Source organism: Eretmochelys imbricata, chromosome 20 (genome assembly GCF_965152235.1).
Source record: "Eretmochelys imbricata isolate rEreImb1 chromosome 20, rEreImb1.hap1, whole genome shotgun sequence".
In the NCBI taxonomy this organism is placed as follows: domain Eukaryota; kingdom Metazoa; phylum Chordata; order Testudines; family Cheloniidae; genus Eretmochelys; species Eretmochelys imbricata.
This window is the reverse complement of record NC_135591.1, coordinates 4,468,872-4,483,888: the sequence shown is the minus strand read 5'-3', so window position 1 is coordinate 4,483,888 and position 15,017 is coordinate 4,468,872. Positions and strand designations below refer to the sequence as shown.

Sequence of the window (15,017 nt, the reverse complement as noted above, 5' to 3'; positions counted from 1 at the left end):
CAAATCCAGTCCACCCCTTTGACAGTAACAGCAAGGAACGCTCCTTGATGTAATCCATAAAAAGGGTTAGAGGGAGTCTCTTTTTCTCCATGTGCCATATTCTTTACCATCCGGACCTTAGAGAGGAGGGTGGGCTGCGGCTTCATCTGCATCCACACTGCAAAATGACAGGAATTGGACCTGAGTCACAGTGGGACCCAAGCAGCGTCTGTGGAGCTGTCGGTGTCCTGAGGGCTTGCCTGCCCCAACTCACACTGATTTGTGTGTGCACACAAGAGGGGCTTGGGCTCAGATCTGAGTCAGAGCTTGGGCTTAGTATGCAGTGTAGACATACCCAAAGCAAACGGCTGAAGCAGTGTAGGGGTGCGGGATTTTTCTTCCCTGCCTGCCCTAGGATGTTCTGGAGTGTTGATATGTGCTGATAAACAGCTTCTGCGTCCCACCCCAGAGGTGGCTGCCTTTCAGTGGTGGGTGAAGTATTCTTGGGTTTCAGTTTGTTAAGTTATGATTTTGGGCACAGCTGCAAAGATAGTGGTGTTATCCTACAATCGTCAGCTCCTTTGGGAAGAAAATGACTTTGGCCTCAGCGTCCAAGGTGGAGGAGAAGGAGGGTGCATGTAATGTAGCTGTGATGCAGTCTTTCTTACCCAGGGGTAGCAATGGGAGGGTGGTGCTCACTAACGCAGTCTGTGCCAAAAAATGTCGGTGCCTTTTCGGAACTCTACTGCCGTCCCAGGTCACAGAATTGCAATGCCTATGTCTGGCCACAAGGTGTCACCTTGACTCCATGCACGGCTGAGGTGGCCAGACCAGGATGGTGGTGACCGAGACTCAGAACAGTGGGTATGTTAGGCATTACCAACTGGGAGGCAGGATGGCCTAGTGGATAGAGCCCCGGCATGGGACTCCGAACGCCTGAGTTCCAGTCCCAGTTCTGCCACTGAGCTCCAGAGTGACCGTGGGCAAGTGGTGTCCCTGCTCTGTGCCTCAGTTTCCCCATCTGCAAAATGGGGGGGTAAGGATCCTGATCTGCTTTGTAAAATGAAAACACAAGAGCCAGGGGTCACCTGATCTGAAATTAACAGGCATCCAGTTTACAACAAACAGAAGGAAGCACTTCTTCACACCACTCATAGTCAGCCTGTGAACCGGGGGATGTGGTGAATTCCCAAAAGCATAAGTGGGTTATAGGACAGGTCCATCGATGGCTATTAATCAAGGCGGTTGGGGACCCAACCCATGCTCTGGGTGTCCCTAAACCTCTGACTGCCAGGAGCTGGGACTGGATGACAGAATGGATCACTCGATACATTACCTTGTTCTGTTCATTTCCTCTGAAGCACCTGGTACTAGCCACTGTTGGAAGACAAGATACTGGGCTAGATGGACCCAGTATGGCTGTTCCGATGTTCAGCTTCTTTTGGGGTAGGGCAGAGGTTCTCAAACTAGGGGTCGGGACCCCTCAGGGGGTCGTGAGGTTATTACATGGGGGTTGCGAGCTGTCACCCTCCACCCCAAACCCCACTTTGCATCCAGCATTCCACTAATTTGCTAAGTGACCTTGGGCAGGTCATTTCCCTCCCCCCCCGTGCCTCAGTTTCCCCATTTGTGAAATAAGGGTAATGGTGCAGCTCTGGATATCTGTAGTTGAAAAGCCCTATATAATTGTTATTGTCATTACACTTAAGTGACAGGGTCACTTGACGTTGTGTTATTTCCTCCTCTCAAGGTGAAGTAAAGTCACTGCCTGGAATAGCTCCCGCCAGCGTCTCATCTGTCACCACCTTCAGCCCAGCAACGAGCCAGCCGACCCAAACCCTAACTCCCTTGGCAGTGCAAGCCGCGCCACAGGTAACTACCCGGCAGTTACGCGGATGGGCGTGGGAAGGGAGCAAATGCGGACGGCGAGCAGGGGGAAGAGCGCGGGGTATTTCTCCTGTGTCCTACATGTGGGATTCACTCACGCTCTTCCAACGCTCCCCGGCGTGTATCGGTTGTTAATGGTCCCTGAAACAGCGCTGTGTGTTTTGCACAGAGACTTGCCCAGTGGGATAGCACCCGGTGGTGGGGTGGGGTTTGAATGAAACAACCCGCCTAGGCATGGAGTGTAGGTTCTGTGTCCTGATCCATCCCTGGCCACTCCTCCGTATAGCGCCCGCCACAGAAGGCCCCGTGGCGTTGAGCTGCTGCTGGAAATGATTCTGTAGGGTTGCACTAAGGAAAAAAAAAAGTCCCCCTCTGGTGGTGATTTGACAACCAGCCTCCGGGGGGGCTCCACTCAGCTGGAACCCAGCTGCTAAGACGGGAGCGATCCCATGCCCACACATGGCTCAGGCAGGCTCCCCCTGGCTGGGGCAAAGTGTGCCTTTGGAAAGACCGCGTGCGCTCGCTAACGCGGCTGGTGCTGTCTGGAGTGGCGTTGATTTTTTTTTCCTTTTCTTTTTTAAATCTTGTTTACTTTTGCAGGTCTTGACTCAGGAAAACTTAGCAACAGTTGTGACAGGAGTAATGGTTCCAGCAGGGGCAGTTACTCAACCTCTTCTTATCCCCATCAGTATTGCAGGTCAAGTGGCTGGTCAGCAGGGGCTGGCTGTGTGGACATTTCCTACAGCAACGGTCGCTGCCCTTCCCGGACTGACGGCTGCTTCTCCTACAGGGGGAATTTTCAAACCACCTATAGCCAACTTGCAAGGTAACGGCCACTCCTCTGCCTTAGAGCATCCCTGGTCGTGTCAAATGTCATAGAATACCACAGTTGGAAGGGACCTCAGGAGGTCATCTAGTCCAACCCCTTGCTCAAAGCAGGACAAATCCCCAATTTTTGCCCCAGATCCCAAATGGCCCCCTCAAGGATTGAACTCACAACCCTGGGTTTAGCAGGCCAAAGCTCAAACCACTGAGCTATCCCTGTTCCATGGCTTGTGCTGAGTCAAAGTCCACCTGGCCTGGGAAAAGTGTAAAGCTGCAAGCCCCGGGCCTGAATCTGCTGTTCTTTTGCAGGCAAAAGCTCCCATTGGCTCCAGCTGGCTTTGCATGCATAAGGACTGCAGGCTCATGCCGGGCAGGGAAGGTTACACTGATTTCTCTGTGTCTGGGAGGAAGCATGGGCCAGTGCTCTTGAGCACAAGGCCAGGATCTGCATTTAAATTCTGAGTCTACTGCTGGGTCGGTGGGGAAGCCATGCTTGCTCTCTGGGTGAAATCCACCGCGCGCAGGGGGCCAGCATGAGGTCTAGGCACCACTTCAGTCCACACGGCTCGTATAACACGTAAGCCAAAAGGCTTCAGCAGTGCCGAGGCCTCATGCTGCCACAGGGGTGAACGGTGCCCTCTTGGTTCATCTGGTGCAGAGCTAGGAGACTAACGCTGACCTGTCTCCTGGTAGAGCCGTGTTTAGCTAATGTGTCTAATTGCTTTGAAGCCCCGAAGGGCTGGCTCCCTCACGCTGCCTAATCCTGCAGTTGGTGCTGTGCGTGTTCTCGGCCCGATGGCCAGTTTGGTTCCCTTTACAGAGTTAAGGGTGGATCCAGATTGGACCTTTCAGGCTCTGGGGTTGTTAGACAGACCAGGGTTTTTGATCTTTGCCAGCTCCCTTCCAAAAAGGGGTGCAGGGGGGATGAATCTGCCTCTCAACAAGAAGCTGCTCCTAAATGATGGTCTGGCGGAGAAGGCAGCAGATGGGGACTCTGCGGAACTGGGTTCACATCCTGGTTCACTCATGGATTTCCTGTGCCTTGGTCCCCCGAACTGTAACATGGGGATAATACCGCTGTCTTCCCTCACAGGGAGTTGTGTGGGTCAGTGTGTTACAGATTGTGAGATGCTCTGACACTAGGCTGTTGAGGGCCATCTGGATGTCTGGACAGGCAGCACAGAGGGAGGGGAGGGTGGCGTGGATCGTGCCCAAGCCATATGCCAGTTTTGTTGGCCTTCTAGTCGTTAGAGATTTTTTTTTCCCCTTGTGTTGTGATGGCTGTGGATGGAACTCAGGTGCCCTGCGCTCCTGGATATCCGTGCAAGCCCTGCCCATGGTCACGCACAGGCCTCGATACAAGAACTGACTTGTGATATACCTAGAGCATTGGGCTGGGACTCAGGACTCCTTGGTTCTTTTCCTAGCTCGGCCGCTGGCTTTCTGGATGACCATGGGCATGTCACGTCACTGCCCTGTGCCTCAGGTTCCCCATCTGTAAAATGGGGGCGTGATGATCCTGGCCTCCTTTGGGAAATGCTTTGAGACCTACAGTTACAAAGCGCTAGGGATGTTTCCCAGCTTCTCTCTGCAGCCGCGGGGGCTAGAATCATATGTCCAGTTTCTTAGACGAAAGCTGAGATTCTTCCGTAGTTCCATGACCCCAAGAGCTGGGGCTCCATGGGGTGAATGCCCTAAATCATGAGACGGGTGATAAAGCCACCAGAGTTGGCAACTGGTCTTCTGCCAGCCCGCCCTGTCCTGGATTCCATGCACCCTTCTCCTTTGTCCACTTCGAGTGCCAGGCATCCAAAGGACGGAACAGAGGCCAGGGCTGGTGGGTGGATAAGAAGGGCTCGCGCGGGACCGGTGGGGGCTCAGTTTAAAGGCTCTGCATGAGGCTATGTATTACGAGGATGATTTGTTGCAGGGACGGGCAGTGGGGGTGCAAAGAGAGAGGCATATTACGGCTATTCAGTGTCCCCTGTGTCTGCTCTGCTTTCAGCTGCTGCGGTGCTGAACACGGCAGTGGCAACCCCCGTGCAGCCTGCCCAGCCACTGCAGGCTCCGCAGACGGTCCAGCCGCGGCCCTCCATCCAAACGCAGGCCGTGTTCCAGCCGCAGCCCTCGCTCCAGAGCCCACCGGCCATCCTGCCCCAGCCCGCTGCCGCCCCGCCGCCGCCCGCGGGAAAGCCGTTGGAGACGCAGACTCAAATCACAGTCCAGCCTGCGGGATTTGCCTTTAACCCTGGCATAGTAAGGAGCTGGTGGGACGCTCCAGAGAACCTCTGGGAGCCGAGCTGTCTGTCCTGCGTGGTCAGGAATCCCTGCCGGCTGGCCTGACGTCGGGCATTCTTTATTGACGGAGCAGCTCACAAAGGGGCCTGATTCTGGCCCCTTGCGTCATCATTTATACCTGCCCAGAACAGGAGGCAGTGTTGCCTAGTGGATAGAACAGTGGACTGGGAGGGAGGAGAGCTGCGTTCCATTCCTGGCTCTGCCACTGACCTGCTGGAGGACCTTGGGCAAGTCGTTTTGCCACTCTGTGCCTCAGTTTCCCCATCTATAAAAGTGGGGCTGATGATACCCCCTTTGTAAAGCACTCTGAGAGCTACTGGTGGTATGAGCCAGGTGTTGTTATTAATCATTCTGATGAGGATTTTTCCCATGCGGGTCGGGAGAAAGGACACGGGCTCTGGTAGGGGAGCAGCTGCTGGGTTGGGCCGGCTGCCGTCACTGACGGAGCAGAGGCAGGCTGGATGGCGAGACCTTCTTGAAGGATGGTACCTGGAAGAGGAAGGATGGTCTAGTGGTTATGGTGCTAGCCTGGGACTTTGCAGGCCTGGGTTCAATTCCTTGCAGTCTCCCAGGCTTCCTGCCTGACTGTGGCTAAGTCCTTGAGGGCACAAATGAAGCGGTGACTGTCAGCGTGCGGAGGTGTCCCTGCGCTAGCTTTGATCTAGCTAGCACAGTAATAGTGAAGATGAGGCCGCGTGGCCTAACTGCCCAAGTTCAAGCCCGCCGGGAACGCTGGGTACAAATTCAGGTCGCTTGCCAGCCCCAGACTCTGTCCCGCTGCTACGGTTACCCGGGCTAGCTAGCTTAAAGCTAGCCAGGGGTATGCCTCCTTGTGCTACAATTACATCTTCATTTGTGGTCTCTGGTCTCTCTGCACCTCAGTGCCCCATCTGTAAAGTGAGGATAGTAGCACTGCCCTGCCCCCCGGGGGTTTGTGAAGATGAGCACAATGAAGATCGTGAAGTGTCGAGATACTTCCATAATGGGGGCCAGATAAGTACCTAAGGCAGCTAGACCATTTCTCCCTCTAAGAGGGAGCCAGAGTGGGGTTTCCCCACTGAACGAGGCATGGCTGAGTGCGTGTGTTTAACCTCCGACTCCTGTTTTCTCTACAGATCAGTGCGGCTTCTCTCGGCGGGCAAACCCAGCTCCTCAGCTCGCTGGCCGCCGCCCCGGTGATCGCGAACACCATTCCCAGCGTCCAAGGGATAACGAGTCAGATCCTGACCAATGCCCAGGGACAGGTATGTGGGGACGGGCTCCAGAAGACAACAGGAGGATAACCTTCCCTTGCCACTCGTAAAGCCTTCCTATGGGCACCCTCTCCCTTCCCGAGAGCTGTCACTCAGGATAGAGTTAGTCACAGAGTTCAAGGCCAGAAGGGACCACCAGATCAGCTGGTCTGACCTCTTGTGCATCACAGACCACCCAGCACCCGCACGCTCAACCAGAATTAGATCCACATGTGGCAGCCCACAGGTGACCCAACTGTGCCACCAGTGCCCAGGGCCCATGCGGTGGCGGGGAACCGATTAAGTGAGGTATGCCCAGATGATCCTAGGAAGTGACCGGGCCCCGTGCTGCAGAGGAAGGTGAAATCAAGGTCACCTGGGGGAAATTTCTTCCCGACCCCTCATATGGCCATCAGTTAGACCCTGAGCGTGTGAGCATGAACCAGCCAGCCAAGCCCTTGAAAGAGAAATTCTCAGCACCACCCCAGAGCACTGGCCCACCCCATCCAGTGTCCCGTATCCAGCCTCGGGAGGGGGGGACTCCATCCTGCAGGACGGGAGGCGGGGAAGAGTATTGGTGTGCCACGCACCCAGCTCCCGTTCTTGTCTCCTCTGCAGGTCATTGGGACGCTGCCCTGGGTGGTGAACCCGGCTGGGATCACGACGGCCAGCGCCACCCCAGCTGTTTTGCCAGCCCAGAACCTGCAGGTGCAGGCGGTGACCCCGCAGCTGCTGCTGAACGCCCAAGGGCAAGTCATTGCTACATTAGCCAGCAGCGCCCTCCAGACGGCGGCCATCAGGAAACCCAGCGCCCCAGAGTCCCCAGCAAAGAACGAGGTGAGTTCCGAACGGCGGGTGACGGCTGTCTAACAGTCACCTTCTCGGAGAGCCAGCCGACTGGTGTCTGTGGCTGGCCAGCAGCTCCCAGAAGCCTGGGGAGGTTGGTGACTTGGGCACTGGCCCTTTACAGATCCACGTACTGTGCATTAAACAACGTGTTGAAGCCTCCGCCAGGACCTAGCACCCTGCTGAATTCTCCAGTGCCTCGTTAGGATGTTCAGAGACTGAGCCTGACCTCTCCCCTTGGAAGGAGTCGAGGTGGCAGCTCCATCCAGAGGTCGCCCGAAGGGGGCAGCTCCCGGATCCAATGCCAGAGGTCACTGTTTAGGACACCAATTAGCCAGGTCAGGCGGCCCTGGCATGTTGGAATTGAAGAGACATCTGCTTTGGCTGCAGTTCACTTGTGCAGATTGCCTGTCTACGGGCCAGATTCTGTCCTGCAGCCAAGCTCCATTCAGCCCAGGGGAAGACCGGAGATCCAGTCTGTGCCAGCCGTGACCCTGGCATGAGTTAGAATAGCATGGGGGCAGCTTTACATACGCCACCAATGCATGGGCCATATGCCAACGGGGAATCAGCGTAGCAGAGCTGTGCTCTGCCCCCTATGCGAAGGCAGGGTGGGTGGCCAGGGCTTTACCACAGCAGAGAGCTTGCCACAATACTCTCCATCCGTCTGGACTATATGCACTTATATGGCCCTCATCTGAGCCTTGTTTTTTGCTGTGTTACCAGATTCAGCCAATCCAGCCTGCCCCTGCTCTGCCCCAGCCAGCTGTGGTCATCGCAAACCCAGCCCCTGCTGCTAAGCCCTCTTCCGTGCCTGTTCCCATCACTTGCTCGGAGACCCCGACAGTGAGCCAACTCGTTTCCAGTAAGCACCTCTCGGGTCCTGTCCATTTCATGCTGGTTGCGGGGGGGGGGGGGCAGGCAGCTTGCACTCCCTTCGCAGGAATTGGAGAGTGTGTGATGTGACCCTTCCCGGTGATTGTAGGAGAGGAAGCAGGTTCTAATGGTGAGAGTACAGGACACGGAGTCAGTGTTGTGTGCACACAGGCTGGGTTGTTATTGTAGGGTTGCTGGCGTGCTGGGTGAAACTTCCGATTTGTTTATAAAACAAAGCAAAGTGGAAGCATTTATTTTTGGTGGGGAGGAAAAAGCCTTTAAAGAGCGAATCAGACGTTGCGAAGCAGTGCAATGTTAGTATTGTTATTTCTGTAGCGACGCCAGTGCCCTGCATCAGGCAGATCCCAGCCCCGACGAGCTGCTGCCCGAGACACAAAGCACTCTGGAACGAGTCAAGTCGCATGTTGGACTTGCTTCCCCTAGCATGGCAGTATGGCCCTGCGGATGTGGTGCTGGTCTGAGCCTTGGGAGACCTGGGTTCTCTTTTAGCCTCCTCTGTGCAAGTCACTTCCCCTCTTTCTGCCTCAGTTTCCCCTTCCACTGCTTGTCTATTTAGACTGTAAGCACCCTGGGGCAGAGACTGTCCGTCAGCCCAGTGGGGCCCTAACCATAGGGTGAGGCTACCAGAATGCCGCCAGTCATGGACAGTGTCTGCTCCCACTTCGAGATCTCCCTGGAGGCGAGAGGAGATGGACTGTGGCTGGAGGTGATGATACAGAGCACACTGCGCTTCATAACGGTATTCCCCTCCCTACCCCAGAGCCTCAAACTCCGAGTACGGGCATCGAGGAGGATGGAATCAACCTAGAGGAGATTCGGGAGTTTGCCAAGAACTTTAAGATCCGACGTCTGTCTCTGGGCCTGACGCAGACGCAGGTGGGTCAAGCTTTGACGGCTACGGAAGGACCTGCCTACAGCCAGTCTGCCATCTGCAGGTAAGCGGCTGTGTTCGGTGCCGGCCCTGTTATGGGGCTCAGGTGTTTGGGGCGGACACTGGCTAGGGCGCCGCTCGGCTGTGTAGCGTTTAGGTGACTCCCTCCCCTGAAAAAGCAAAGAGGAAACTGAGTCAGCCGAAAGGAGAGAAAGCGTTTCTGAACCCACTGACTTCACTGGGAGAATCCCCTGAGCCAGGACAGCAGCACCCGGCCCTGCCCACCCCAAAACCGGTGTTCATAACACTCTCCTTTCAGCCAAGCACTAATGTCCCCAATAGAGAGGGGAACTAGGCACAGATGGAGTGACTTGTATAGGTCGCCCAAAGCCAGATATAGAACCCAGGAGTCCTGACTCCCGGGCCCCTCTGCCTGCTCTAACCACTATACCCTGCTCCTCTCCCAGGGCTGGGAACAGAACCCAAGAGTTCTGTCTCTCAGTAATCTGTACACCCCAGGCCCCATCCAAAGCTATAAATAGAATCCAGGCAGCCTGACTCCCACTCCTTTACCAGTCCTGGGAAATTAACTCAGGATTCACGACTCCCACTCCCCCTCTAACCTTTAGATCACACCAGGGATGCTGGGCGGGGGTGGGGGGGACCGCCATGGCCCCCTGCTTTTTTCCAGCCATAAGGGCAAGCGACACAGGGAAGAGGGGGCAGAGAGGAGTGAGTGGGGGGTGGGGTCTTGGGAGAAGAGGCGATGTGGGAGCAGGGCCTCGGGAAGGGGTGGCACAAGGGATGGGATTCGGGGAGAAGGGGCGGGGTGAAGGCGGGGGATCAGGGAGAAGGGGCAGGGGCATCGGGGAAGGGGCATGGCGTCAGGGGGAAGGGGTGGTTTTGGGGCATGGCCTCAGGGGGAAGGGGCGGCTAAGGGGTAGGGCCACGGTTTGGGTGTCAGTGACCCCACCCCTTCTCAGAGCTGGTAATAGAACCCCGGAGTCCCGAGTCCCCCTCCCCACTGCCGTGACCACTCTCCACCCAGAACTGGGAAAAGAACCCAGGAGTCCAGTCTCCCAGCGCCCTGCTTTGGCCCCTCTTTGTGGGCAGACCTAGATTCCTGAGGATCCCCCAGAACCATGCGTCCATGCCTGCATCCCATTTCAGAGTTCTCTTTTCTCACTAGCCTCCGTTGTCGTGTTTGTTACCGTACCACCGGCATGTGACCACATAACCGGCTTGATCTTATGCCCCTTCCACCACCCCCCAGAGTTTGGTCACTGCTGCTTCTGTCTGTGCCAGACCCCTGGCGCAGGGCGGGACCCTCACGCCTTCTCTCCCTCCCCACCGCCCTGCCTGCAGGTTTGAGAAGCTGGACATCACCCCCAAGAGCGCCCAGAAGCTGAAGCCCGTGCTGGAGAAGTGGCTGAGCGAGGCCGAGCTGCGGAACCAGGAAGGGCAGCAGAACCTGATGGAGTTTGTGGGCGGCGAGCCCTCCAAGAAACGCAAGCGCCGCACCTCCTTCACGCCCCAGGCCATCGAGGCCCTCAACGCCTACTTCGAGAAGAACGCCCTGCCCACCGGCCAGGAGATCACCGAGATCGCCAAGGAGCTCAACTACGACCGCGAGGTCGTCCGGGTCTGGTTCTGCAACCGCCGACAGACACTCAAAAACACTAGCAAACTCAACGTCTTTCAGATCCCCTAGGGGGGCAGGTGGGAGGAGAGAACCCTGCCCGGCTCAGCCCGGCCACCCCCAGGATCCTGCCGTGAGCACTTTGTGACTAACTGTTCCCTAGGCCTTGCCCCTGCCCACCTCCTCCCCCAGCCCCACTAGCCCAGCTTCGCTGACTGCAGCCGGGCATTATTTCCCCCCCGCCGTATGCATATATCCGTGCCCTTCATCCTCACAGGATCTGACCATGTACACGTCGGCCATCACACGCCTAGCTCCTTCCTTCTCTTGCTCCTGAGTGTAACATGTAGTGAGTGCTAGAGCTGCTCATGTGAGTGTCCCCAGCCCCCCTCTGCCCCCAGGGGCAGAAGTGGGGCAGGGCACAGGGAGTGCTGTGATCCGTGCATTTCTGTGTCACACAAATATGTCAGCCACACGAACGACTTTCTTCTTTTCTAGAATTTCCTGTTTCTCCAAGGTAGCGTCAGGGCCTGCCAGGAGGCCGGTTGGGTCCGGGAACAGGCAGATGTGAAGCCTGCTTCATTTCAGTCCCTTTTTATTTCGGAACCCTGGCTGTCCCGTGTGAGACACAAGCTCTTGGTATCTAACGGTATCTAGGCAGAGTAGCTTAATTTATATCCCCTTCCCTATGAGTACAAAGCACTATCCATCAAAAGACTTTAAAAGGAAGTTTCTGCATATGATTAGCTGCTAGGGCTTGGGATCACGTGTAAAGAGCCAGTAGGTAGCTCTCTTACTAACCTCATTTGCCAGAGGAGAACCGGCCACCTGCGTCCTGGCATCTCCCCTGCCACCCTTGGGAAACGGAAGGTTCAATTGCACTAAATGGGATTGTTTCTAGAGGAAGAAATGGACAGAACCAGCCGGGCCAGGCAGCTTCTTCACCAAAGTGAGGCCTCTGAAGGTGGACAGGGTGTGAGCCCTTTCGTTTGCTCCATCCTCTTTCTTTTTTCGCATTGGCTCCTGTTGAAGTCAAGCGTTACACCTTCCCCTGCTAGGGCTCGAGCCTGGGGATCTAAAGCATGGGCCTCTGTTAGCTGGGAGGCACAAACCACTCTAAGTGGTCTCACCAGGAGAGGGGGACCAAAGAGCCATGCCGTGGAGCCAGGGCTCTACAGGGTACATTTACCTTCCTCCTGCAGGGTTCTACGCTTACCTTTTGAGCGTGGCTTTTCTGAAGGGGGTAATCTGGAAAACGAAAGGACGGGCCGACTCTTGCTAAGTGCTGGAAGGGGGATGGGGAAGTGGCAGCAGCTGTAAGAGAAGAGACCATCAGCTGATTGTCTTGTCGACTTGCCAAGTGAAGGGGGGGCCGACTCCAAGCCATCAGCGCCAGCCCTCCTCCCTGTGGGAAAGTGGCCAGGCAAAGGACTGAGACTCTTTACAATGGAGACGAACCAGGCCCGGGGTGTGTGTGTGGAAGGAACAGCCTTCAGCTTTGAACTACAAAGTCCCTCCTTGTGCGGCTCAACAATCAGGAGACGCTCTCCAGGGGGCGTCAATGCCTTCTTTAACCAGCAGCCTTTTAGAGCGCGTCGGATGTTGCCTGAACGTGTCGTCCCCCGCCACCGCCTGTGTGGCGTGATGGCAAAGCGCGCCAGAGCCCAGCTCTCAGGCTGGATGCAGGCAGGTGGGATCCGTCCCGAGATCTCTCCCAGGTGCCCTCTTTCTAAGCTGGGTTCAGTGCAAAAGGGGAATAAGTGGAGGAAGCTGTGTGTATTAGGGTCCTTCAGGGAGGGTGGGGCCAGCCTGTTCCTGTCTGTATATGCACTGTGTGTCTTTAACATAAGAAGGGAATGGGAGGTGTGTTTTGATGTCATGTGAAAGCCAAAATATATATATCTATATACAAATGATTTCACAATATCCCTTAACTGTAAACCCAGGAAAAGGTCCTATTTGGTACTGCCTCTTCTGCTTATCTTAAAGAGACAGTGCTGGTTGCCTCGGGCCTAAGCATTTAAAAAAACCAAACCAAACCAAGGTCTAAATTTCAGTCCCAAAGCAGATCATCAGAAAGTAGCTTCTGCTGCTAAGTGGAGTGGGAGGTTCTGTTTGCCTGCATGGTAATGAGAGGTGGTATCAGATCCTGGCACAATTTCATCTGCAGCCAGGGGCCCACCTACGGGCTAGGAAAGCGTCAGGTAGCCCATTAGGATGAGAATCTGGTTTCAGTGTCAGCTGGCCCTATGCTTTATGGGAGCTTCCAGTGTCCCACAAAGTTCTCTTTATCCCAGGAGATATAGGATGGTTATGGGTCTGACATCCTGATCTCCAGGACACATCCCAGAGGCTAGTCGTTATTCCTAGAGGAATCTCAAAAAAGTCTGTGTCCTAGTTCATCGCCCACCTTCCGAATGGCAGCAGGAGTGAGCTTTCTGCTCCGGAAGGGTGGCGCTGGGGGTTCAGCGTAACTCGCTGCCAGGCAAAATGTTTATACGCACGTTGATTTGGGGACAGCCGACCTGGGCGGGATGGGGGTCAGTTGAGGGTCTTGCTGAACTCAAAAGCTGCTTCGGTTTTACCGCATTTTTATCGGGCAAAGACGGCGTTCCACAGATCTGCCTGCAGGCTGAATGGAGCGCGAGTGTCACCAGCCCAGGACCATGAGACTCAGCCGGGAGAGGAGGAACAGGGGAAAGACTAAGCAGATTAATTTGGAAGCAGCTGCTGCCCCCACAAGCAGACTTCAGTCCCAGCATCAGCAGGGCGATTCTGCTGTGCAGTAGAATTTCTTGGCACCTTCCCCTTCCAATCAGGCTTTCGCTAGCATGTTTGGGTGGTCCCCTGCCCTGAGTTGATGCTGCTGTTCCCAAGATGCTACAAGCAAAGCTAGCCATTCCGTTGGCTGCCTGGTGTGGGGGTGATACCAATGCCACACCGGCATTGCTGATTCCCCAAACCTCTGCCTCGTTCAGAGCAGAACGGGGTGCTCGAGGGGCGCATCTGAATCTGTCCAAAGAAGGTTTCTTAGAGGGAGGGTTGTGATTTTTTGTTTTTCAGGAAGTACCTTTCCGGATCTGCTGTCCCTCCACCTCCATTTGGAATAGCTAGGGCAAGGTTGGCAGGCAAATTCCTCCCTAATAAAGGTGATCCATCTCCCTCTTTCCCTGCCCTAAGAGATGAGTGTTTCAGTGATTTCCAGACACGGCTAGAGTGGTGGGCAGGACTGGGAGCAAAAGCGGTTTCATTATCATCCTTGTAGCAGGAGGTGGTTTAAATGCCGCCACCCCGGGTCAATCAGAACCCAACATGCTATCACCAGTCCTGTGTCTCCAGCTTCCAATCTCCAGGGCTCCCCGCACTAAGCCAGTCCTCATTGGGCGGGCCATTCCCCTTTGCCTCAGTTAACACCACTGCCTAGTTTCAAGAGAAGCTGGTGGATTTCACAGAGTGCCGTGTGAGGTGGTGTAAGTTGTACAAGGAGGGAGGGACAGGCTCCATGGGGGTGGGGAGCCGGTCTGGGGTCTGGCTGTCTTGCTCTGTTAGACTGATGCACTTGATGTAGTTGTGTGAAATAAACAGTATTTTTTCTTTTTCTTTTTTCACTTTCTTTTGTAAAAACGTGTTGTGTGGTTCCCGGATGGTTTATTTATTTGCAATCTCAGGGGAGGAGAAGGGGCATGCGAGGGCGGTCCAGGTGAGGACTGCATGGAGCAACTTCCAGCCGTGCTGAGCTTCTTCTGCATCTGCCAGGGTGAGGTAATTGGTTCCTACCTGCTCGGTCCAGGCTGTGATGCCCAGCTCACTGCAACTCCTACCACCTGGGATAGCAGAAGTCAATTCCCAGTTCAGCCAGCTAGTTGGTCAAGAAACCCATGAATGCTGAGTGAGTCCTCAGTCAACTTATGGAGCCAATCTCCATTCTGTCCTCTAACCACAGGCATAACTCTTCAAGGAGTTAGGGTATGTCTACACTACGAAATTAGGTCGATTTTATAGAAGTCAATCTTTAGAAATCAATTTTATACAGTCGATTGTGTATGTCCCCATGAAGCGCATTAAGTCGGCGGAGTGCGTCCTCACTACCGTGGCTAGCATCGACTCACAGAGCGATGCACTGTGGGTAGCTATCCCAGAGTTCCCACAGTCTCCGCTGCCCTTTGGAATTCTGGGTTAAGCTCCCAATGCCTGATGGGGCAAAAACATTGTTGTGGAGGGTTTGGGGTACATGTCGTCAGTCTCCCCTCCCCCCATGAAAGCAACGGCAGACAATTGTTTCACACCTTTTTTCCTGGGTTACCCATGCAGATGCCATAGCATGGCAAGCATGGAGCCCGCTCAGCTCACTGCTGCTGTTGTGAGCATTGTAAACACCTTGCACATCATCCTCCAGTATGTGTAGAACCTGGCTAAGAGACGCCAGCACGAGGACGATTGTGAGGAGGACATGGACACAGACGTTCCTGAAAGCACGGGCTGTGGCAATTGGGACATCATGGCGGCAGTGGGGCTGGTTGATACAGTGGAACGCCGATTCTGG

The 15,017-nt window shown here is 55.1% G+C and overlaps 1 protein-coding gene across 1 annotated transcript in view; it reads left to right on the top strand.

Annotated features, from left to right (window-relative positions):
* POU6F1 (POU class 6 homeobox 1) overlaps positions 1-14,073 on the top strand; it is a 31,981-nt gene extending 17,908 nt beyond the window's left edge. The window contains exons 4-11 of the mRNA XM_077838206.1: positions 1,730-1,851; positions 2,467-2,692; positions 4,697-4,947; positions 6,105-6,233; positions 6,840-7,058; positions 7,794-7,932; positions 8,725-8,899; positions 10,201-14,073. Coding sequence (XP_077694332.1) covers positions 1,730-1,851; positions 2,467-2,692; positions 4,697-4,947; positions 6,105-6,233; positions 6,840-7,058; positions 7,794-7,932; positions 8,725-8,899; positions 10,201-10,546 — 1,607 coding nt within the window. The 3' untranslated portion in view covers positions 10,547-14,073. The remainder of the gene's footprint in view (positions 1-1,729; positions 1,852-2,466; positions 2,693-4,696; positions 4,948-6,104; positions 6,234-6,839; positions 7,059-7,793; positions 7,933-8,724; positions 8,900-10,200) is intronic.
* The last annotated feature ends 944 nt before the right edge of the window (positions 14,074-15,017 follow it).